The sequence below is a fragment of the Grammomys surdaster genome, unplaced genomic scaffold (assembly GCF_004785775.1).
Source record: "Grammomys surdaster isolate TR1022 unplaced genomic scaffold, NIH_TR_1.0 126121, whole genome shotgun sequence".
Lineage (NCBI taxonomy): Eukaryota > Metazoa > Chordata > Mammalia > Rodentia > Muridae > Grammomys > Grammomys surdaster.
The window spans coordinates 5,047,985-5,071,680 of record NW_021620929.1 but is presented as its reverse complement, the minus strand read 5'-3'; the positions used below and the strand labels follow the sequence as shown (position 1 = coordinate 5,071,680).

General features: G+C 46.7%; 1 protein-coding gene across 1 annotated transcript in view; it reads right to left on the bottom strand.

Moving 5' to 3' along the window:
- Slit3 (slit guidance ligand 3) overlaps positions 1-23,696 on the bottom strand; it is a 595,378-nt gene that overhangs the window by 25,013 nt on the left and 546,669 nt on the right. The window contains exons 24-29 of the mRNA XM_028756442.1: positions 23,027-23,098; positions 21,379-21,542; positions 18,209-18,333; positions 12,427-12,524; positions 6,375-6,514; positions 3,547-3,640 (exon numbers count right to left, since the gene is read on the bottom strand). Coding sequence (XP_028612275.1) covers positions 3,547-3,640; positions 6,375-6,514; positions 12,427-12,524; positions 18,209-18,333; positions 21,379-21,542; positions 23,027-23,098 — 693 coding nt within the window. The remainder of the gene's footprint in view (positions 1-3,546; positions 3,641-6,374; positions 6,515-12,426; positions 12,525-18,208; positions 18,334-21,378; positions 21,543-23,026; positions 23,099-23,696) is intronic.

Below are 23,696 nucleotides of genomic sequence, written 5' to 3'. Positions count from 1 at the left end.
CAAAGCTCCTATTTCCCAGAGGGCAGGATGGAAGCAGCTGTCCTTGCTCAGGCCCCAGTCCCAACTGGTCCAGCCTTCCCTAGAGAGCAGTGGGTCCATAGCCCTTTCATACTTTGCTATCACCCAAACTAAGGCTATATGTAGACAGAACATGAGTCTGTGGCTCATTTATTTGAGGTCACAAAACAGAAATCCCTGCATAGAAACAGACCTGAGAGCACCCGGAGCTAAGGCACCCTTATACACATACATCGACACAGTGTTCACTGGCCTCTCTCCCTCTTGCAAAGCCTGTGTACCTCTCTGGCCCATCAACTCAATTCTTCTGGGCAGAGTAAAAGTCAAAATGCCATCTATGCAAGCCCAAGGGTGAGGGGGTTCAGGCAGGGAGTTCAGGGCAAGCGAGAGCTCTGAATTATTAGCTTGCACCCTCAGGACCTGACTCTGAAGAAAAAAAAAAAAACCAACAACAACAATCAACCAACCAACCAGCCAACCATCCAAACAAACAAACAAACAAAAAACTAAAGAGACACTTCCCATCCCTCCCTCAGTATAGATAGAATCGGGCAGAACCCCAGCATTACACCAGAGCCAGGTAAGTAGAGCTAAGAAAGATTTTGAAGGGACATGGTGACCCTGTAGAAACAGTTCCATCAGAATATGTATGTATCTATATATAGTATGTATATGTGTACATATATATGCATCCATAAGATAAAATACATCTTTAAAAATTTAAGAAATGTCTCCCACCATCACATCCACCATTTTCCTAAAGGAACAAACTAGAAGGCTGAGAGATGGGGTTGTGTTTCATTTCAACACTTGAGCTACTGGTAAACGGTCTGGTGGAGCGGTAGAGGAGGATGGGAAGGGCGGATATGATCAGGGCACAGCGGTGGGTGTGTATGCATGAAGATGTTGAAAGGAAGCCTGTCGTTTCACAAACGAGCTGAAAAATATATTAAAAACAAAAGCAAACACCCCAGTCTTGGCAGGCATCTGAGTTTGCATTACCTGCATCCAAAAGAGCCCAGGAGAGCGCCTGAACTTAACCAACCTTCCTCAGTGTGAAACACCACCCCCATCCAACATCTAACAGGACAAAAATCAACCTTTAAAAGCATGAAGTTCAAGTAGGGAAATTACTCTCTCTTCCAAACTCAGTGGTGGAGGCCTGAAGGCAGAAATGTCTACAGAATTCTATCAGCATGGCCTTCTTCTCAAGCATTAATGAGCAAAGGAAACACCTCAAGATTTTGCTATTTAAAAAAGGAAAAAAAGATGTAGCCAGCACACCTTTAATCCCAGCAGGGAGCCTGGGCAGGGCCTGACACTACATTCTTCACACATTGCCCTGAGATGTTGGCTTCAGGACCTTACTCCCTATAGCAGGGTCTATACAACACTTACAGAGGCAGCAGGTAGAGTCACTTCAATTCTTTCTGTTTTCAAACATTTTGCTTTATCTTCCATGCTGACAATGTGTAAAGTTTGTGTGTGATCTAGTGACCACAGGCCAGGGACACCTGGAGTATCTGGATTTAGGTGAGCAATCAGCCAGACCTGTTGACTTGCAAACCCTTCTCTCTCTTGGTTCCCTGGCAGCTGGGTGTGTGTCACTGGGGATGGACTGAGAGGGACCCGGTTTCTCCAGTGGAAGCGTGAAGGGCTCCTGAGACCAGGTTCTGCATGGAGGTTTCAGTGTACACAAGGCAATGAGATCTCTTCGTTATTATTTTCAGGGCCTCTGAGCATTTCTGCCTAACACTCATTAAAGTGTCTCCAAGGATAAGCAAAGGTCACCCTGACTGCATCACTGCCTCTCATTAGCGTCCCTCTAGGCTGTGAGATATCAGGTGTTTGATGATGGGAGGGAGATACAATAATAAAATGCCTCATCGGGAGAATAGATTATTGTTTTGAATATATTTGATTATAAACGCCACCACTACTGAGTTGGCTTCCAGACTTTCTGAGGCACTGTCTCCTGGGAGACAGGACATATAAATAAGAAGACTCAAGGAAAGCTTGGTGGTACCTTTCCTATCTCGTCCCAGACACAAGGACCCTTGATTATAGTCCAGGGTGACATCTGCAGAACAAGCATCGGAGGATAGAAAAATCTGGCAGTTCTAACTCTCTGTGTCCACATTCACCCTTGACCAGTTTCAAAGCCAACGACTTCTAGGCTTGCTGTTTGTTTACTTGATCTTGAATATCTATCTTCCCATTCTGTATAGCTGAGGGCTTGTCACCTCTCACTGTTCTGTATAGCTGAGGGCTAGTCACCTCCCACAGTTCCCTCCTAGCACACCTGAAACCCTTTGCCTGACAGTCTGGGCATCTCTGCTTTGGGTCTGAGCATGAATTTTGTCCGTTTCCTCTTTCCAGTTTGCACGTCACACAGTTTTGTCCACTTGCAGTATACAGCCTTGTATTTCATAAATGGAAGTTTTCAATTGATGTTGGATCCTGGGGTGGTGGGAGTCTGGGGCGTTTCGCTCAGGTGACCCCACCTCCTGAAACTCCTGCCTAGCATATCTCGGAGAGGCACGGGCAGACAGGTAGATGTGAATGGGGCGGCACAGAGAACCTGTGGTTTACTTTATCCTGGCAAAGCCACAGGTCTAACACCTCTTACAATAATTCCCTTAGAGATTAGCAATGAGCCCATGATGTCCCCACAGAAAAGGACAATACATATCTGGAGAGGAGGCTCACTGGGTAAAATGCCTGCTGTGTAAGTCTGAGGACCCAAGCTTAGATCTCCCAGAACCCACATAAAAGCCAGCCACGGTGTTGCAAACTTTAGGCTTAGTGGGAAACCCTCTGCCAACAATCCACATCAACCCGAGGCCTGCACACATGCCACGCTGTTGAGTACGCCCACTCACACATGTGCACACATACAGAAAGAAAGAGAGATGACATATGGGAAGATACATTCAGGCTCGAGAACTGGATGTTCTTCTTAGGCTGCCTCCTCCTAACTGGAAATTGCTCATCTGGTCCCCTGATGCTAACTGGCTTTGCTGCTGGAGATGAAGGAGACAGCTTTACCCATGGCATTGACTGCTGCACCGAGTCAGGACTCCTGGCCCCACCTCCCCTCCCGCAGCTGCACAGTCTAGCAAACTTCCTGTGGTCATGAGGAAGCAGGACCGTGATGGTGGGCCACCAGGAAGTCTACCTAGGATGCCTCATTCAGCTCTGGAAAGGAGAGACATGCTAAGAAAGAGAGAAGGCGGGAGAAGAGAGTGAGAGGGCAAAGGGAAAGAGGAGGATGAGGTGATGTATCCACCTCTTTGTTTCTACCATCAGAAGAATCCAGAGAGGAAGAAACTGTAAAAGATAAAAGCAACTTGGGGAAATATGCGAGGGCCTGGGTCGGAGACAGAAACACGTGAATACATGAGAGAGGAAGACAGGGGAATGGTTGTACAGGGAGAGACAGACACCACCTGCCTCAGAGCCTCAAACCCAGGCTGTTGGAGGGAGAGTCCTCAGGGCTCTCTGCCAGAGCATGAAGCCAAGCCTTACCTGAATCCTTTGTCCAGGGAGACGCACTTGGCCTCGTGCTGACAGAGGTTCATCTCGGGCACACAGTAGTCAATCACTTCATCACACAGTTCCCCTGGAGGTCACAGGGAAGAGAAACAAGGCATCAGGAAGGGTACTGGGCATTGCCAAGGCCACAGGGTTAGATGTGACCCACCCTAGATCTAAGTCATGGACACCAGGAACCCTACATTCTTTCCTTTGTCAATCCTTTCTACAGGACTCCTGACTCAGTTTCCCTAGAGGGACAATGAGAGGTCCCTGGGGTCTCTCCTGGACAGTCAGCACCGTCTGGCTGTTTCTCTTGGCCTTCCTGGAGTTGCTGCAGTGGAAGCCACAGGTCAGACCCTGACTTTGGGCTGTGCTTACGCCCCTCCCCCATTCACCAACGGTGTATTGAGTATCAGGGGAGACACTGTACCAGGTGCTGGGAACACAGCAATGGCCAGTCTTTCTTCTCATTGCTGTGTGAGTGTTATCTGCAGCCAGGCAGGCAGTTACCATTCAGAGTTGTAAATGCTACCATGAAGGTAAACTGTGGGTGCAGAGTGCTGAGGAGGCTGGGGGAAGCTTCCTGGGGGAAATGGGCCAGGCAAGCTAAATCTGCTACAGACCAGAAAGCCCTCTGCATGCTTCAGAGAAGGAAATAACGGAACTTGCAGTTCTGATCTCCGGACATACCACCTTTGAAGTTCACAGTGCTGCGAAAAACACCTAATGTGTCATAAATACCTAGGGATGGAGCTTGTGGATAAATCCAATAAATGTACATTAAGGAATGGAGAAACGGGCAGGAAGCAGGGCCATAGCATGGAGCGGTGAATGAGTTTAAAGCAGGATTTTCTTTAATTTTTTGCTGAAAAGTTTACTTGTTCTTATTCTTATGTATGTAAGTGTTTTGACTGAATGTATGTCTGTGACCACGAGCATGCCTAGTATCCACAGAGGTCAGTATAGAGCATCAGATCCCCCAGGACTGGAGTTACAGTGTGAGCTCCCATGTGGGTGCTGGGACTCGAGCCCAGGTCCTCTGACAGAGCAGATAGTGTTCTTAACTACTGAGCCTGGATTTTATGTTGAAAAAGCCAAGTAGAAGGTGATCTAAGAGAGGAAAACCGTCTAATTATATGCTCTTTCCAGAAAGGTGTGTGTGGGGGGTTGGGTCAGGATGGAACAGGAAGCTGAGCAGGACAGGAAGTATGGAGGTGGCTGGGCAGTGATTACATGAGGATCAGCCTCAGAGGCTGGTCTCTGCTCTGGTGGGGCCTGGCTGACCCCTGCCCTGCCCTGATTTGGACCTGAACTGCACCTCTCTACATTTGCCCAGGGAGAGGCACAGGGAGGCATCTTCCTAGTCCCCCGCAGAAACTCAGGGGAATAGACAAGCCTCTGAGTAGGGTGTGGATATGTTTTCAGATAGAAACTGTAACACTTCTCCTCTCAGGTACAAACTGCAACACATCTGCAGATACCAGGCGGGGCCCCATGGGGCACAGAGCACATCTCAGCTGCCCACGTAAATGCCCATCTGCATGCTGGAAAAATTTAAAAGTCCATCTCTGCCACAGAGGCAATTTGAGCCTCTTTCCCCCCACCTTAGCTGCTGGCATTGTGGTTTGTGATTCTATTTGGCATTGAACATATTCTTTTTTTTGTTTTGTTTTCTTTTCTTTTTGAGACAGGGTTTCTCTGTTTAACTGCAAAGTCTCTGAGGGGCAAAAGGAGTTTCTGCCCTTCCTCCTCTGCAGGTATGAAGAGCACTTCCAGACATCATGTGTATTTCCCACTTCCTGCTCCACTTCACAGGAGAGCTGGGCTCTGTGGACTCCGGTAGGGAACCCCGAATAGAGGCATCATATTTCTCCTTGCCTTAGGTTTGGACTTCCAAATGATGTCGCTTATGTCTTGATCTCTAATGGTGTTGAGGGGTGGGGTAAGAAGAGATCAAATACACTGGGAAGGAACACAAACAGAATTCCTTAAAGTAGGAATGTTCACAGCTCTACCGTGTCAGTTTGGTTCTCTGCTCCAAGAAGATGGTTATTACTGTATGCAGTGTTTTTCAAGCTTCCATACTTATTACTGTTTTTAATGGGTTGACCCTTCAAAGAGTTCATGGAAGTGCAGTCTGGGACATACCACTTCAGGTTGACTTCATCACAAAGCAGGCTACCGACATCACTTGGTGACATTTTGTTTCTCAAGCTAATGGTATATTTAACTCTACTCAGGAGGGGTTGTGGATGTAGGTAACAGAGGCAGTGGGCTTTGGTGGCAGGTGGGTGGGAACACATTCTTGAGGATTCCTTCTCATGGGAGCCTTCTGTATATTCACCAGCGGGGGATAAGTTCTCCACTATGGTCTCCCCCCACCCGGGACTTCTCTCCCTGAAGCTCGTGTTTCTTGGCCTGACCTTTAAGCCTTTTAGGAGAAGGAGCTGGGTCTTGTTCAGTTTTGCATCCCCAGTTCCTAGAAGAGTGTCTGGAAGGCAGATTTCCAGATCCAGACAGCAACAGTGAAATTGTCCCTCCGCCCAGCCTCAAACATGTGGGGTTCCAAACGAAGGGGGTGGCGGTAAGTACCGCAGAGGAGAGAGCCTCCAAAGTGGGGAGGAATCAGAGGTTTACTCCGGAGAGGATGAAGGTGGAGGAGAGGGACGAGCAACACAGAGGGTATTGGGGAGCCCTTTCTTGGAGAGGAGGTGAAGTCCCTCCTCCTTCCAGGATGTCATCAGAAAATCGCATCCTCTCAGTGATACCCTCGACCCCACAAAATACTCCAGCATGGGTGCACCCCTCGATGTCCGTACCTGTGTAGTTTGGCGGGCACACGCATGCGTAGTTGTTGATCCCATCCACACAGGTGGCGCTGTTTTCGCAGTCGTTATCCTCACAGTCATCTGGGTTGATCTCACACCGCTGTCCCTCAAAGCCCAGGGGGCAGGAGCAGCTTTAGGGGTGCGTGTGTAGAAAGGAGGGGGTTCCAGGGTCAGGGAACAGGGAGGGTTGTAGAGTAGGCAGAAAGGTGGGGGGGGGGATAGAAAATACAGTTTGTCAGGTCTCTCTTGTGGCTGAGACATTGAGACCTTGGGGGACCCAAGGAGGAAGACACTTAGGAACCTACAAGGTCATTCTGTCTAGCTACTCTTTCTCAGGCAATGTTCTCTACCTTGCCTGTTGCTTTGCACCAGCAAGGCCTCTACACCTCCCTCAAAGCTGGAAGTTGTTTCCTGGAAATGACTTAAATCCCTACAAGTGTATTTGAACGCCCCTTTCAATCAACTCCTCTGTGACAAAGACAGAGAGGGCCAGAAAAGCAGTGTCCCATCCCCCCCCCCCCCCCCCCGCTGCCTCCAGTAATGTTTCATTCTAAGGCAGACTTTCTATGCTGAGGGGCAAACAGAGCATCTCTGTCAAGGTCATAGCTCTGTAACTAGGCATTTCAGGAATGCATTCTGCACTGGCACTTTCTAGATGTCTGACTTTGGGTAGTCGTGAGATTTAATGAAGGTAGAAAACAAGCAGAGGGCACACAGCAATGGAAAATCACTCTTGATACTTAGTTCTAGGAAAAAAAAAAAACAACCCACCATAACCATTTCCCCTATTGCTATTCCTGTCAAGTCCTGCGGGCCACCCCCACCTCCAGCTTCTGAGGAGATGCAGTGAGAGGATCTTCTGCCAACACTGAGGACCCTTTGTGAGCTTATCTCAAAGGACATCTGTCAGCAGGTGCATTTCTTTCTTTTGCCTCCAATGTGGTACATCTGTTTGAGATTACCTCTCCCCAAACCTTGCTCATAGAAGTGGCCATGCAAGGTTAAAAGCACAGATAAGACCCGGGCAGCATCAAAGCAGCCAGGGGCTAGGATGTGCTGAGGGGTGGGTGGGGGAGCTAGTATCAGAAGGCATGCTTCTATGACACTCCCTCTTTCAGGGCCCAAGTTCTGGTCAGAGTTAGGGGTGTCCATGAAAATGCTCCAGCTTTAGACCTGAAGGCCAGACCTCTACTTGGAGCTGGCTCTGATTTTGCAAATAGATTAAAAAGCAAACTAAGCTAGGAGAAAGCCACTTCCATGGGCCCAGAACACTACTTTACCTGTTTCCTTACAAAATGTGAATTGCATCACATTTTCTACAAAGTCCAGGACTTCTGAGGGTTGAGCTCACGGAGAGCAGAGCAAACATGATCTTCTTCCCCTTTCTGTTATGGACCCAGGGCATCATGAAAAGGGCCAATTTTTTATAGCCACACAGGGGCAGGTACTCAAAGATCTTAAACAATGACATTGTTAGAGGTTCCCCCGAAATCTAATTCCTTGGGTTTCCTGGGGTCTTGGAATTGCCTGGCTGGAGCGACAGACATGATGGCTAGTCAACAGAGTAGATGTTGCTAATGGTTGGAGGGAGAGTGAGGAAGATGTCAGTCTCCTCTGTCCTTATCTGGTACCTTGAAAGGGTTCTCAAGATGGAGCTTTTCAAATGGCGGATTGTGACCCCTTAACTGAATGTAAGGATTGTGAAAATTCTGGCAACAGTCAGAGGTTTCTGAACAAACACAGTCCAAAATTTAATTAAAAATCAAATGCATAATGGACCCCAGGTGTTTCTGGCAGCACTTCCTGGTGCCACATCACATGACTTCTCTGCAGCTTTGGTTCTGCACATACATGTACACTTTATTCTGTGTGCATGGTGTCACGCCATGCTTCCCGAAACACCTCTGCACAGATTGGAGACTTTCGTATGTTATGAATTTGCAGTATTTTTACTGCACATGTGCATTTTTCTACTGGTAAGGAAACAATGGTTTGAATACAGAACAGTGAATATTGATGAAGTTTTAAAATTAAAATAGTAAAGGCTTTTTAATATTTTCCTACTGTTGCTCTTCATCAGGTTGGCATGGTATCTTTGGATTATATTACATGTTTAACTTTTAAAAAAATCGCTGTTTGACACTTTGGTTGTGGGACATAAGAGAAATCAAGCTAGAACTGACTGAAAAGAACAGACTCTCTGTTGACTAGATTTCAGAATGCCAGAAGGTTCTATGCAGGATGCTGAGGGAGGAAAGTATCCTGAATGAGGTTACCCCGTGATGGATGTTCCATGTTACAATACTGATCTTCCAGGCAAGATGTAACACAGATGTACCAGTGACATGACTGTTATGTGTGTAACCAATTTCCGATGAATACTTCATGGGAGGGAATGCCGGCCCGACATTGCACACCTGGGCCAAAGCCCAGGGCTCAGGAGGTCCTAGGCTTGAGGACAGAACTTACTACTGCTGTTTTGCTGAAGGGACATGTTGTCAAATGGCTCTCAATAGTTTTGTTTATACCCATAGGTTAGAGCTTCTATCGAAGTTGGGTGGTCAAGTGTAGAGCCTAAGAGATTAATGAGTATTCAGCCTCAAATAAAACATTTACATCAACAACTCCAAGGCTCACCAAGGAACGTCAAGGAAGGGGATGTGGGCAGGGTATAAGAGCTGGAGGGTGGTAATGAGGGCTGTCAAACACCGTCTTTCTCGAATGACATGGCTGTTCTTCCACACACGAACGTACAGCAGTTACGGTTACCTATACAAGACCTGTATAAGATCAGGCCAGTCAACATTCCAGCATGGGCGGGAGAGGATACATTTCTAGTTGAGGAGTTATGCACAAGTGATGGCTGCTGGGGAGAGAGGGGTGATTCTTCTTCTGGGCTATGGCTGGTGGTAGGCTGCCTAAGCTCCGGTGGGTGGCCCCACGCCCATGCACATGCGCACAGTGCTAATTGGACCCGGTGGGATATTAAATAAAAAGGACATGAGATTGGAAGGCAGATGTCTTGGTAGAGATCTGGGCAGAGTGGGAGGGGTTACTTGGGTCGGATATGACTAAGATACATTGTATATACATGTGTGAAGTTGTCAAGGAATAAATGAGACCCAAAAAATGCCGCTGGAGCTGCTAGCTTGTGAGTCATAAAAAGTTGTTACATGGATTTTAGCTTGTGTGTAGGACAGAATTTCCAATAGTTTCTGAAATGGTCCTAAATATATTTCTGTTGTCCTTATACAAAACACTGGTCTAAGAAATGGTGATTTTAAAATAAAAATATCTATCAATTCTAAAAAAAAATCGATGGTGCTCTGTGTCCTACAATATCAATTATTTAGCCAATATTTAATTAATCTTATTATTATAGAAACTTGTCTTTGTCTTTAATAGTAAAATATATATTAATGATATATAATAAATGCACACACCTAAGAATTGTTTAAAAATAAGCTTATGATTCTTTTTATAGCCTAGATATAAAAGAATATGACTTTTTCATATATTTTAAAATGTTAAAAAATATTCTACGTGTATGGGTGTTTTACCTGTATGTATGTGTGTATATGTATATATGTGTATCATGTGCATGTAGTACCCATGGATACCTGAAGGTGTCAGATCACTAGAACTGGAGTTGCGGACAGCTGTGAGCTACCATAGAGTGCTGGGACTTAAGGGTAGGTCCTCTTAAGAGTAGCCAGCATGCTTTACCACTGAGCCATCTCTCTGGGCCTGGCATTTTGTTACATACTTTCATAGCCTGGGTTGAATAAAACTACTCTGGGCAAAAAGGGGTCATGAATAGAAATAATTTGAGAACCCCGAGCCAGGGGGACTCCAGGAGCAGTGAGTTATCAGTGAGGACTTTGTTCAGATTTTGAACTTATCTTCCTTTTTTGTTCTCCCGTATGGTTTGCCCTGAAACTTTGTATGTATGTATGTATGTATGTATGTATGTATGTATGTATGTATGTATATATGTATGTACATATGCATGTATGCATGCATGTGTGTATGCATCCTATCTATCTATCTATCTATCTATCTATCTATCTATCTATCTATCATCTAATTTATCTATTGGCTTGTCTGTTTTACAGTTTTTTGCAGGAATGCTCTACAGCTTAGCTATATCTTCAGCCTTGGCCTTTGCTCATTTGGTGAGCAGGCAATGCAGCAGGATACAGTAGCACCTGAGTGGAGAAGGCAGGTGATGCTTCTGGAATTCTGACACTTTAGAGGTGTTGTGTGTTGGACTGTGGTCCCCTAAAAAGGATAGGATGAAGCATCACTCCTCTGGACCTCAAATGTGACCTTCTTTGGAAATGGAGCTCATGCAGCTACGATGATGCACTGAAGTCATTAGATCCCTAATCCAATATGGCACCCTCATGAGACAGTGTTTTTCAACCTTCTTAATGCTGCAACCCTTTAACACAGTTCCTCATGTTGTGGTCACCCTCAACCCCAAAATTATTTTTGTTGCTACTTCATAACTGTAATTTTGCTACTGTCACGAACTAATATAAACATCTGATATGCAGGATATCTGATACTCAACTCCTATGAAAGGGTCAGTTGACACCAAAGGGGTCGTGACCCACAGGCTGAGTACCACTGTTGTTAGGCCAGCTACCAGGCAGGCAGACATGGTCCTGCTGCTCCATGGTAATGCAGCCTGGGGCTAAAATGATCCCTTATAAGCCTTGGATTGCCCAAGACTTCCAGTTAAGCAGAGCCCACGACTAGTCAGGGAGTCATGCCCCCTCCCACTGGGTCCTGCTCACACTTGGAGGTTAGTGTCAATCCTCCAGAGCTGTAGAGAAAATATTTCCACTGTTTTCAGCCTCCCCGTCTGGATAGTTGGGAAGCCCCTGGAACTGACTCAGGATTGGAGAGGATGCTATTCTTCATAAGCTCCCTACTGTGTCTCTGCCTGCCACAGTGTTACACTACAGCACATATAGACATGTCACCCCCTACATATCTCATAGTTAAGGTTCCGGTTCACATGGAAATCATCCAAGACAGAGGGGGAAGCAGGACCCTGACATACAAACACCGCCAGGGAAGCTCTGCTTCCTGTCTCAGGCTTGAGTGGGGCAGAATTCATTCCTAGCCTTGGGAGTACAGTTCCTGGCTGGCTGTTCCTGATGAACAGGAGAAGCAGGTGGTTTGGCTGACTCCAGGCAGGAACAGGAACAGTGCCTGCGGTCCTCTTTTTAGGAGTCCTGGTTGGTTGGAGCTGGCTCGGTAGGGGGATGCATGGGCCAGCTGGGTTCTCTGGAGAGTTCTTTCCCAGACCACACAGCAGCCCCTGGCTGGAGGGCTTTTGATAAGTTAATTACGTGCAATTTGAGCTTTGACATTGCCCAGAGCCTGTGAAAGGGCTTTATTATGAAGGGGCTGCTGCCCAACCGATGTGCTGTGGGGGGCCCCTTCTAGTGATCTGCTTCTACTGGGGCCACATCTGGGGAAACTATACACCTGCAAGATGCTGGGAGACAGATGGGCCAGGGTATCTTACGGCTTAGTAAGAAAGGACTGAAAGCATGATTAGCACCAGAGGCAGGGTATGTGACCATAAGCCTGTGGTCTCAGTTTCCTCGACGCTCAATGCAGATAGGACCTCCCCTCCCCCAATATAGGTATGAGAAGGCTTAGGAGAGATGCTGTAAGAACTGCTCCCACCTGGCATGCACAGCATGGCAGCAGTAGCCCCCGTTATTATTTGTGACATAGAAAGGAGTGGTGGGATCGCCAGGTAGGCAGGTCTCTTGGCCTGCATCCTACCCTGTGACACTAGCCAGCATCTGCAGCTTCCCATGGAGACCTGGCTCTGAGAGAGTGGAGGCTGGCACTTGGATCAAATCCCTGTACCAATGCTTTGTGACTCTGGGGAGACAGTTCATCTTTTGATGCCTCAGTTTCTTCCTGTATAGGGCAGGGACATTACTTCTACACTGATATCATTCCCATAAGGAGTCTGACCCAGAAGCTCTTGGAAAAGTCAGGGCTGAGCTATTACCTGAACCCATCTTTGTGGTTCTCACTCAGGTGACAGGTGCCTCCATGCTGACAGGGGTTCTGGACACAGGTGTTGATGGGTACGGTGCAGTCCTTGCCCTGAGGAACAGATGAGGGAGAAGCATCTGGTAAGCAAGGCTTTTGGTGGCTGCTATGACCCAGGAGACCTCAGAGACTTCCCAGCATCCTCTGGGATGAAGCTGAGATGGAAGCAAGACAAAAGGAGTCACTGCCTGGTCACTCACTCCTCATGAGAAGGGGAGGATGAGAGGGCAGAGTTCAGGCTCCAGCACGACCAGTTCCCTAGTTCACAGGCTTCTCTGTCCTAAACTGTGGGCATAAGTATGGGCTGGGGGTCCACGTGAGGTTTTGATTCCAGTTCCCCCTTGCCTTGGCTGATAATGGGCACTAGACCTTTAACCTCTGACAGAGCTGCTATGAGAATCATGTGGGAGCTTTCACAGAAGGAAGCACTGTGCATTATGTAACACACTTGGCACACAGTAGGTGTTCTGTAAAAGCTAGCAGATGGTATTGCTATTTGTTTTATTGAGGTTTAAATATAGTCCATACCATGAGCAGGGGGAACGAAGGTATAACCTATAGACCTGTATTCTATAAAGGGACATCACCCCCACCTCCCATTCCTCCTTGGCTGGTTGGTCTGTAGTACAACCTTGCTGTTTCCATTTGTTCTCAAATTCCAAAGGAGAGTCCAAGGCCAGGCCAGACTAAGAGCTGCAATGGTAGGAGTGAGGTAGAGTTCCACTGGACCAGGTTCCTCTTCAGGGTAGGTATGAGCTGAGAAGGAGCCAGTGAGTGGCAGGTGGGGATGATTATGCCAGGCAGAAGGAACAAGGACAAAGGCTCTGAGTGAGTGACCCCAAAGCACAAACCTAATGTCCCAGGGATCCTCTTGCCTCCATGGCTCCTGCTTCTCTCTTGGGACACAGACCCTATACTTGTGACATGGATCTTGTACTCTCTTGGGACATGCTAGCTGTACTTTGTAGGACCCAGTAGCACCAGGCCTGGGGAGGTATCTGCTGCATATAGTTTTGAGCCACGGGTTCAGTGACTTGAGTGCATGCCAGGCCAGGGTGATCATGGGAGCCTTCCCACTGTCACCACCACCTGCTCACCATCTGCCTGAGAAGAGCCTGTCCCGTCTTCTGTTGCTGCCAGTCTCTATGACTGGGACAGTGTCTATGCATAGGACTGGGGGTTCCTGGCTGTGTGCTTACTGCCAGCTGAGCCTGAGGCGTTGGGCCAGGATAGCCTCCACTGTGGGCCCAGATGTAGCCTCCTACTCTCTTGCCTGCTGGAGCCTCAGGCCCCTCTCCAGTAGCTGGAAGGCCTGTCTGTCTGGTTCTTTATGTGAGTCCATGCCCCACACAGAGGTTTCTGAGAGGGGAGAGTGAGAGGAAATGTGTGCTTTGAGGAGCTATCTGGCATTCCCCTCAAGCCCCAGTGAGTCAGGGCCCGCTTTCTGAAAGTCAGTGTCTGGAATGGAAAGTGTAATAGGAATTCTCACTCACGGTATTGAGCACATTTGCCATTCTGGGCTTCAAGCTAAGTGTTTTATAGTCACGATCACATATAATGTTCCCAAGAACCCTGTGAGATTGGTACAACCGTCATTATGCTCCCCTTTAACAAATAGGGAAGGCAGACTTGGAAAAGAAGAAAATAGGCCTGAGACTTCACGGCAGTTAGTGAAACAGGCGGCCAACAGATGAGCCCAGACAGCTGAGATTCGGCACCAGGAACCTCTATGCTGGACCATGTGGTCTGTTCCTCGGAAAACCTGGCTCTGGAATGCAGTGGACTGGAGCTGAGTCCAGGCAGGCTGCTACATGCCGTAAAGAAACAACTGGTTCTCTCAGACCTTGTTTTTATGTTTCATGAAACGGGAATGAGGTAGAGTATGCCTAATCCAGGAATTCAAAGTACGCTAACACATTTGGGTGCTGACACATCACCAGAAGTGGAAAACTCTACCCTTGACTTCAGGTCATGGTCAAAATGAGGGTATAGTAAAATTACCTTCAGTGACAGGCTATGTGTATATATAAAACAGGCTAATTTCATTATTGGATTTGGGTTCTATTTTCTGGATATTTTTGAGTGTGTGTGTGTGTGTGTGTGTGTGTGTGTGTGTGTGTATGGTGTATGCCACAGTACAAGTATGGAGGTTAGTGGATGACATTGTGGAGTTAGTCCTTTTCTTCCTCCTTTACAATGTGGTGGTTTGAATACATTTGGCCCCCATGTGTTTAAATGCTTGACCCATGGTAGTGGCCCTATTAGGTGGTGGGGCCTTATAGAAATAGGTGTGGCCTTGTTGAGGAAGTGTGTCACTGTGTAAGTGGACTTTGAGGCTTCCTATGCTCAGGTTCCACCCTGTGAGGAAGATACTCTCTTCCTAGCTGCCTGCAGAGGACAGTCTCTTCTTGGCTGCCTTTGGGACAAGATGTAGAAATCTTGGCTCCTCAAGCACCATGTCTGCTTGCATGCTGCCATGCTTCCTGCCATGATGATAATGGACTAAACCTCTGAAACTGTAAGCCAGCCCCAATGAAATGTTTTCCTTTATGAGAGTTGCCTTGGTCATAGTGTCTCTTCACAGCAATGGAAACCCTAACTAAGATACATGGGTTCTGGATATCCAACTCATGTCAGTAGGCTTGTGAAGTAAGTTCCTTTGCCCGATGAGCTAACTCAATGGCCTGTCTCTTACTGGGACCTGAGTCTTGACCACTTGTCTAGGCTGGCTAGTCAACAGGCTCTACCCATATGCTTGCTTCTGATGCCCAGTCCTGAGATGATAAGTTAGCATCACTTGGCTTATTCATGAATCCTGGGACCCACACTCAGGTCCCCAGCCCCAAGATATTTTAGTATGTGTATACAAGTATTATAAGATCCAGAAACACCTGTGATCTGAGATGCTTCTGGTCTCAAGCATTTCATATAAGGGAATGCTCAATCTCTGTCTGCCCTGAGGGAAGTGAACTACCATTGTAAATCACATTACTTGCAAGGTACCTCTAGGAGATGCAGCTCTGGAGGGAAGGGGCAGTGATGACTCTGACTAGGCAGGGCTAGGTATGTTAGATAGGTCAGGGATGCATGCATGGGCAGTAGCGGTACTACTGAGATAATTATGAAGGGCAGAATAAGAGAGCCTCAAAAGGATCCAGTGAGACCATCCCCTCCAGCCCTGCCTAGAATCTGGCCTGTTTACTCTGATGGTCTTATGAAGTACCACTTGGCCCAGGCAGAATCCCCATCCCCACACCAAGGGTGGTGTGTGATATATAGGATTTTTTTTTTAGACCTTTAGGCTGAGCACAGAAATCTAGGAGGCATTTCCACTGCTTGAAAACAATAACTGGGACTTGAGATGAAGATTTCTGTCACTTACATTCCTTGAAAAGCAATCACCATTTCCAAGATGTGCCTAACTAGCCCGATTCAATTCTGTATTTTTTTTCAGATCTATGGGAACTGGGATGTTCCTTGGTCCTCTTCCCTCTGTTCTCCGTCTCACCTTATCTCCCTTCTCTGACAGAATCTGGGCTATTGGCTTCCTTTAAAAGAGCCTAGGAACAGCTCCCTCACTGGAGTCTCGGAGTCAGATGGGGTGGGGGACCACTTAGGGACCTTGTTACTCAAAGTGTGTTCCTTGGACTGGTAGCCTGTGCAGCCCCTGGGAGCTTGTTAAATATACACCATCTCAGGACTGAACCCAGCTCTCACAAATCAGAACCTATGTCTTAATAAGATTCCCGGAGACACGCAGGCTAGGGAAGTACTACTCAGAGCCACCGAGCATGTGTGCGTGAAGCCCAGTGGTAGGGAAAGGATCAGATCTATTTTATTTTCCTAAATCCCAGAATAGTGGCAAGATTATTACCTGTGTGGCATGTTTATTGAACCTGGCACTGAGGTAGATGAAGGGCACTTGTGATGTGTTTTTAGCCTTGTTACATCTTGGCTGGAGAGCTCGGGGAAGGGCAAGATGGAGGGAGAGCCAGTCACTAGGAAAGACCAGGCTGGGTTCTGTTTTTAGCTTCTGTGCTTTGTAGGTGGTAAAGTGTGGGTAAGCCCTTGTATTTACAAATCTTAGTTGACCTTTCAAATGAGGAGAAGAACTGATGTCTCTGGATGACTAAGCATTCCGTGTGAGAGAATGCACTCCAATTACTTCATTCAGGCCTTGCAGAAGACCAACAGCAATGGTTATGCACCCTTGGAAAACTCTGTAGCAACATGTATGAAAATCTTTAACACTTGTGAAGCGAGTCCCAAATGCAAGTAGTGGTGAACCATAGGCTAATCCCACACTCCAGCATGGGGGGCAGAGCAGCTGGCAAGAGGGAAGGTAAAGGTGGGGATGTGTCAGCTTCTCAAGGACTTCCCATACAGTGGGTCCTCTCCTAGGAATACTTCACACATGACTGACTACACATCTGTTTCTCCCAACCTGTGGGATGTGTCCTGGTGTCTGGATGAGAAGGCTGAGGTGCAGTCACTGGTCATCAACATAACACCTCGAACGTGGCAACGCTGCAATCCACACACACTTCTCTGTAATTCCAGAGACTGAGATTCCTCCCCCTCTACTGAACACATATGCACAAGGCTCAGTGGATCTGTGCCTGAGTTATGTCTCTCTCAATCTCTGTGCTTGGACTTTAAGGCTCCAGGGACAGATGGTTTTAAAAGAGATCCTCGGGCTTTCTTGTTCCAGGCCCATAGGTGGCGCTCTGACACTGTCTGCTAGCAGCCAGACAGCAGCTGAGAAAGCCACCAGGTAGCTGTTCCCTAGAAACTGCCTTTCAAGCCTGTTACTGTCCAGGCCCAGTCCCTTGAGGATGGATGTTGTGTTCCCATCATTCAGCCTGTACAGATGGTGCACAGGATGGGCTTCGGGATACCTGGGACTCTTGGCTTGTCCAGTGCATTCAGATTCCACAGAAGAGCATTGAGTCACTGGGAAGAGCATTGTTGATCCCAGTGAGGCACTGAAAGAGGTTCGGCTATTAAGGAACCTCTTCAGGGTAAAGGATGTTGGCCTTGGGACTGTATAGCCTTGAGCTTTAATCCCAAATCTATGGAAGCTGGGTTTCTCTGCTTATAAAACAAGCCTTCTTCATAGGTTTGCTAGGAGAGTGAGCCGGGCAACAAACATAGAGCATGGCACATAGTCTACATATTAGCAGGGGGACAGTGTAGCTTTTTTGGGTTGTGCTGGGGGAAAAGATTGTCTTGGAAGTGAATTTCTGGTAGAACAGATGGGAGAACTGGTAGTTTCCATCTTTCTGTTGGGTTTGCCCACTATGTGGGTGGCCATGGGAGCCCCAGACCATTGAGTCTTTGAGTCTCTAATCCTGTTATTCTCTGAAATAGTAGTCAGGATACTGGGGTTCAAGGGATGCCTTTTCTAAGAGGGCATTTTTTTTTTAATTGCCTGGGTTGTAATCTCCCCACGACTCACAAACAAAGCAAAACAAAACAAATAAACAAACCCCCACTCAGATAGCATTTTCCTCTCATCTCAGAGCACCCCTGTCTAGATTCCACGGGTCCTGTCTGACAGGCAATGTGGAGGAGACCAGGGATGTTGTTGACACATGTCACTTGGCAGGGATAGGTCACAGTGAATTGCAGTGTTGTCCAGGCTACTCTACATAACATCAGCTGCACGGGGTCCCTCCCTGCAGCCAGGACAAAGGAAGAGCCTGGGTCTGAGTGGTGGGCAGAGCCTCCTGCCTTACCTTGAAGCTGTGGGGGCAGGTACAGCGGTAGTGCTCCACAGGATCCTGACTGCAAGTGCCGTTGTTTTTGCACGGGCTAGAGAGGCAGGCATTGCACTTGGCCACGATGTTGATGTCCACTGGCCCTGAGTAACAAAACCAGAGAGTGGGTGGCAGCTCTCTGCATAGGCTAACTCTCCTCTCTTCCCCTCCGCTCTGGCTCCCTCCCATCTCCAGGCCCAGAGGGCTGCTGGCTCTCTTGAGGCTGTACATCCATCTGGAGAGAGGCCCATTAATTCAACGACTGTCCAGTGAGTAAGAATCACAGCGGGGCATCATACAGAAGCACTTCTGTAGTCGAATCCATTACTGTAATTAGCCTGATCCGATTTGGGTGCTAATCTGCAAACAATGCACCATAATTAGAACCCTCCTACGTATCTTCTATTCCAGGAAGTTCTCAGCACAGACTCTGTTTTGACCTTCTCCTTCTTTGCCCCTGCCAAACCCTTTCCCATAGAATGGCCAAGGAGGGATGCCAAGGCACAAGACACAAAGACCTTAGGGGTGACGATGTCACACAGAAAGATGCTGACAGGAATACTTTGCCTTTGTCATCCATGGAAGTTTTAACTGTCCTGTTTTGTCTTTTTTTGGTTTTTGTTTTGCAAGGGCTGGAAGGAGGTCATGGCCTCCACATAGAGCTTTGCATAAAGGGACTGTCTACTGCTGTAGACAGCTTTGAACATGAGTCATGGATGTGTGTGTGTGTGTGTGCGTGTGCGTGTGTATTTAATATCAGAACTTCAACTAGTCTGGAGCTGACAGTCCTCAGCCTGGAGATGGGTTGAGAGTCACTTTGGTGAATGACCATTTGTACCCTTTGTAGGTAGATGAACAGAATGGGCTCAGAGAGCTCTGAAACCAATAGGTCCAACTTGGGCTCACATCAGAATGAGAGGAACCACCTGCTCATGCTTGCCTCTGACTGAGAGGTTCCTGGGGCACAGCGGTTTCCCTTGACACACAAGGACAAGTCAGAACCAGCCTAAATCCCATTCCTAGATTGTAACTCAAACAGAGATTGTTGGACCCAGAACCAATATTATTTTTCAAGCACTGGGGATCCAACCTGACTTTACACGCTAGGTAGTTCTCCCCAGTTCCAACCCCTGCCCTTGAGTAGTGATTTTTAAAGCTCTGCAGGTGATTCCTGTCAAGATTGAGCACCACTATCCCAGGGCTATTTGAGTCCCTCTAGTATCAGATCAGATGTCTCAGAAGCAGGAAGTGGAAAGTTAAAATTAGCTTTAAATCAATGGGATGTTTTCAGCTTTCAGCAGTCACATGGGACACTGTGCAGTTTTAAAGGGAAAATAAAAACTGAACACTGAGATTCTCAGAGACGAGCAAAGGGCATTAACAGATGAATGCTCAATCCAGATGCAAGACAGATTCTGAAATTAAATTCACGGTGCCTGAAAATTAAGGGCAGATAAAATAAAAGAGATACTCTGACTATAAAGTAAGACAAAGGATTCTGATTCTCTAAGGAAAAGACACTCAGGGGCCACTAATGAGAGCCCAAGTCCATTATCATCCATTTTGGAAATCGATTCTACAAACTGTTTGAAGACAACATATTTCCAGCCCATCATTTGGAGTCTCTGACTCTTACTTGAGGATACAGTGTTAGACAGAGAAACATTCATGCATTCACCATAAGAGGGAAAATGGAAACACAGTGAAGATTTTCTTTTCTCTTCCTTCCTTCCTTCCTTCCTTCCTTCCTTCCTTCCTTCCTTCCTTCCTTCCTTCCTTCCTTCCTTTCTCTCTCTTTCTTTCTTTCTTTCTCTCTTTTTTCTTTCTTCTTCTTCTTCTTCCTCCTCCTCCTCCTCTTCCTTCCCCTCCTCCTCCTCCTCCTTTAAAGATTCATTATTTTATATATAAGCACACTGTCGCTGTCTTCAGACACACCAGAAGAGGACATTGGATCCCATTACAGATGGTTGTGAGCCACCATGTGGTTGCTGGGAATTGAACTCAGGACCTCTGGAAGAGCAGCCAGTGTTCTTAACCACTGAGCCATCTCTCCAGCTCTTCAACCAAGAACTAGTTGAGTAGGCTGTGGTGGGAGACAGTAGCGCTCTGAGGGTCAGAAGCCCATGTTCTAGAGTTAGGAAGAGCCGGGGTCCTATTGCTGTGTTCTTATGAATTAGTTTGGGATACAGATGTAGCTCAGTGGGAGACTCTTGTCAAGATGAGCAAAGCTCTGGGTTTGTCCCTCAACATCACGTGGGGAGAGTTCATTCAACCTCGTAAGGTTTAGTTGCTCTAAATATTTAACATGGGGGAATTATAAATAGCTACCCATAAAAATGTTGGAGACTTAATCTGACTCAGAAAAAAATTAAATATGTTAACATGTTAAATAAAATGATGAATAAAAACATGTCTAACATAGACCCTGCCATGTAAAAATTCAGGAGTGGATCATTATAATGAGTCAATGAAAAATCACACGTGCAGGGACAAGAACTCAGGGGACATGGCTCAGTGGGTGAAGGCGCTTGCCACTAAGTCTGAGGAGCCGAGTTCAGTCCCCGGAGTCCGCGTGGTGGAAGGACAGAACCAGTTCCCACAAGTGGTCTCCTGACCTCCATATATACACTGTACTGGGTGTGTGTCTGCACGTACGTACACACACACACACACACACACACACACGAGAAAGAGAGAGATAAATGTAAAAATTATTCAAAAATCATGTAATAAGAATCTCAAGGCAGTACAATGGGAATGCTAATATCACTGGGTGAGGAACGCAGGTTAGAGATGTTCTCAGCTATAGACAATATATGCAGAAGGAGCCAGCGCGTAGTCAGCCTCTGTATTCATGGATCTCTAGCAAGCAAATCCCACATCCGAAGATTCAGTCAACTACAGATCATAAATATCTGAAACAAAACTGTAGCCATACTAATCATGCACTGGTTATTATTCCCTAAACAACACAATGTAACAACTTTGTATACAGCATTTACAATACATTATAAGTAGCGATAAAATATACAGTATACCTATGTTACATGCATGAGACAAGCTGTGTTTTTACAAGCCACATGTACTTAGATGTTGGAAACAGAGCAGATCCTGTGAAGGCAGAGATGTGGTGGGCAGGCAACACCTACCTTTGCACTGGAACCGGTGGGTGGGGGTGGTGAGCAGGAGTCTGTCGGCCATGGACTCGGGGCTACTGCATCTGGCGATGCCAGGCTCCTTGTATCCAGCCTTTACCCATTCTGATAACCAACGCAGGCTGCAGTCACAGTGGAGAGGGTTGGTTCCCAGGGCTCTGAAAGGCAGAAGAGGAAGTTAGGCCCTGCCTGGCCTAGCCCACAGGCTCCCAACTGTGGCTCTCTGAAAACTCAAGGTATTAAAACTAAATTAGAGGAATATGGCTAGAAGACACATCTCTACTGAGAAAAAAAAATCAAACTTTCCAGAGTCTATTTCCAATTCAGTAGATGTTCCATCCCCACCGAAGTGACTCGCACTTCTGAGGCTTTGTTCTCAGTACTCTGGAAAATTCTGTCCCAAACTCTCCTCCAGTCATGGCTCTCCTGGGACAAATTCTAGACCTCTGGCCACCTTCTTGTGTGGCTCTCAAGCAAAGGGTCTGTTAGAAGATTTGTTCTTCAAAGGTTCCAAGACCCAGATTCAGGACACAGCTTCACATCAGTGAGATTGAAGATATGGGGTGGGGTGAGCCACATCTCACCCCAAACTTCTCCAAAGTGATTGAGAAGAAAATACAATTCATTTAAAAAAAATCCTATTCTCTACTATTTCTACTTTTGATTTATAGAATGCATACATGTCAGTATTGTAGCCTATGTACCCAACATTAAAATAACTAAAATAAATACAGAGGAGGAATACAGTCTTACAAACAAGCTTACCAACAGAGATAGGTACCTGGAGACTATCTGAGAGTACTAGCTTGGGAAAGAGGGTTGACCTGAGAGTCAGGGGACTGAGCTCTACTCTGAAGTCTCACTGGCTTGATGAGTAGCTTTCAGGTAGTTACCTATTACTTATGGTCTCAATTTCCTTGAGTAGAACAAAAGATGAATACAGATTGGTTGAGAACATGCCCACTGGCAGTCAAGGCTAACATGGAGCTGGCTACCTGTTGGCTGTGTAGCCCTTGGGAAAAATTCTTTAACTTTCCTAAGTCTGAATTTCATCATCTATATAATGGAATAAAGCACCTTAATGCTGTAAAAACTATAACAGATAATTCATCAAAAGTGTTTAGGGTATAGTAATAGTTCAAACATTTACACTGTTTGACAGGATAGATGCCCTCACAGGTGTTTGAAACAAGACATGGTGTACAGTTTGAACGCAGTATCTTAAAATAAGCCCCCGTTCATTTTCTGAATCTCAGGTTTCCTACTTGCAGGTCTGACCAACTATGGGTCAAAAGTAATTTTTAAAAGTTTCATGTGTAATGAATAGATACAAACCTGGACTTCTTTTGGGTCCTTATACCACACTCAATAATAGCATAACCATTATTTACGAAGCGTTTACAATTGTACTAGGTATCTTAAGTAATCCAGAGACTACTTCAAGCCCACAAGAGAATGTGTGGTATATTCTACAGATACGCCACCTCACTGTGCATAAGTGACTTGAACATTTGTGGGTTACTGGGGATCCTGGAGCCAGTCCCCTGTGCATATGGCGGCCCAAATGCCTAACAAAGTGGTGACTGTCACCATTACCATGTTCTGTTTTGAGCTAATGAACCTTAAGAAAGAGGCTACTTACAGGTGGGACAGGGACGTCAGATCATTGAAGGAGCCTTCAGGAACACTGGAAATGTCATTGCCATGGAGGGTTCTGAGGCAGAAGGCACAGGTTAGTAAGTGACCCCAGTGAGCCACCATACTCACCCAGCCCAGCCACCCTTCTGGTTCCCAGGGCCCCAGGGCCCCAGAGCTCATGATATCAGCAGCTGCTGCCATTGCTGAGGGGTAAGGACATCATTCTGTCTAGAGCAGCAGCAGGGTGGAGGGGCTGAGGGCTTGTCAGGGAAGAGGATGGACTTTCAAATTCTGTGAACCTGGAGGAGATTCAGGGATAAACTGCTTTTCTGGGCCTCAGTTTCCACTCCTGAAAAATCTGAGTGCCGCATTTATCTAATGGGACCATCAGTTCCAGAGATGATGTTCTGTGCTTGATCAACTGTGGCTAATACTATCTGTTCTGTATTCTGACAGTGGCTAATCCATCTGTTTTGGAGCCAGGTCACTTGCTTTCAGACACTGTCTCTGCCACTTACCAGCTAAATGGCCTTGGGCAAAGTAGCTTATTCTCTCTTGAGCCTCAGTTTCTGAATTGTCAGATGACAATGACCAATAGTCAGATTGTGACGTACATGTTTTAGACTATGCAGAAAGAATTGAGTATTTTCTAAGTGCTAACTGGTGAATGACAG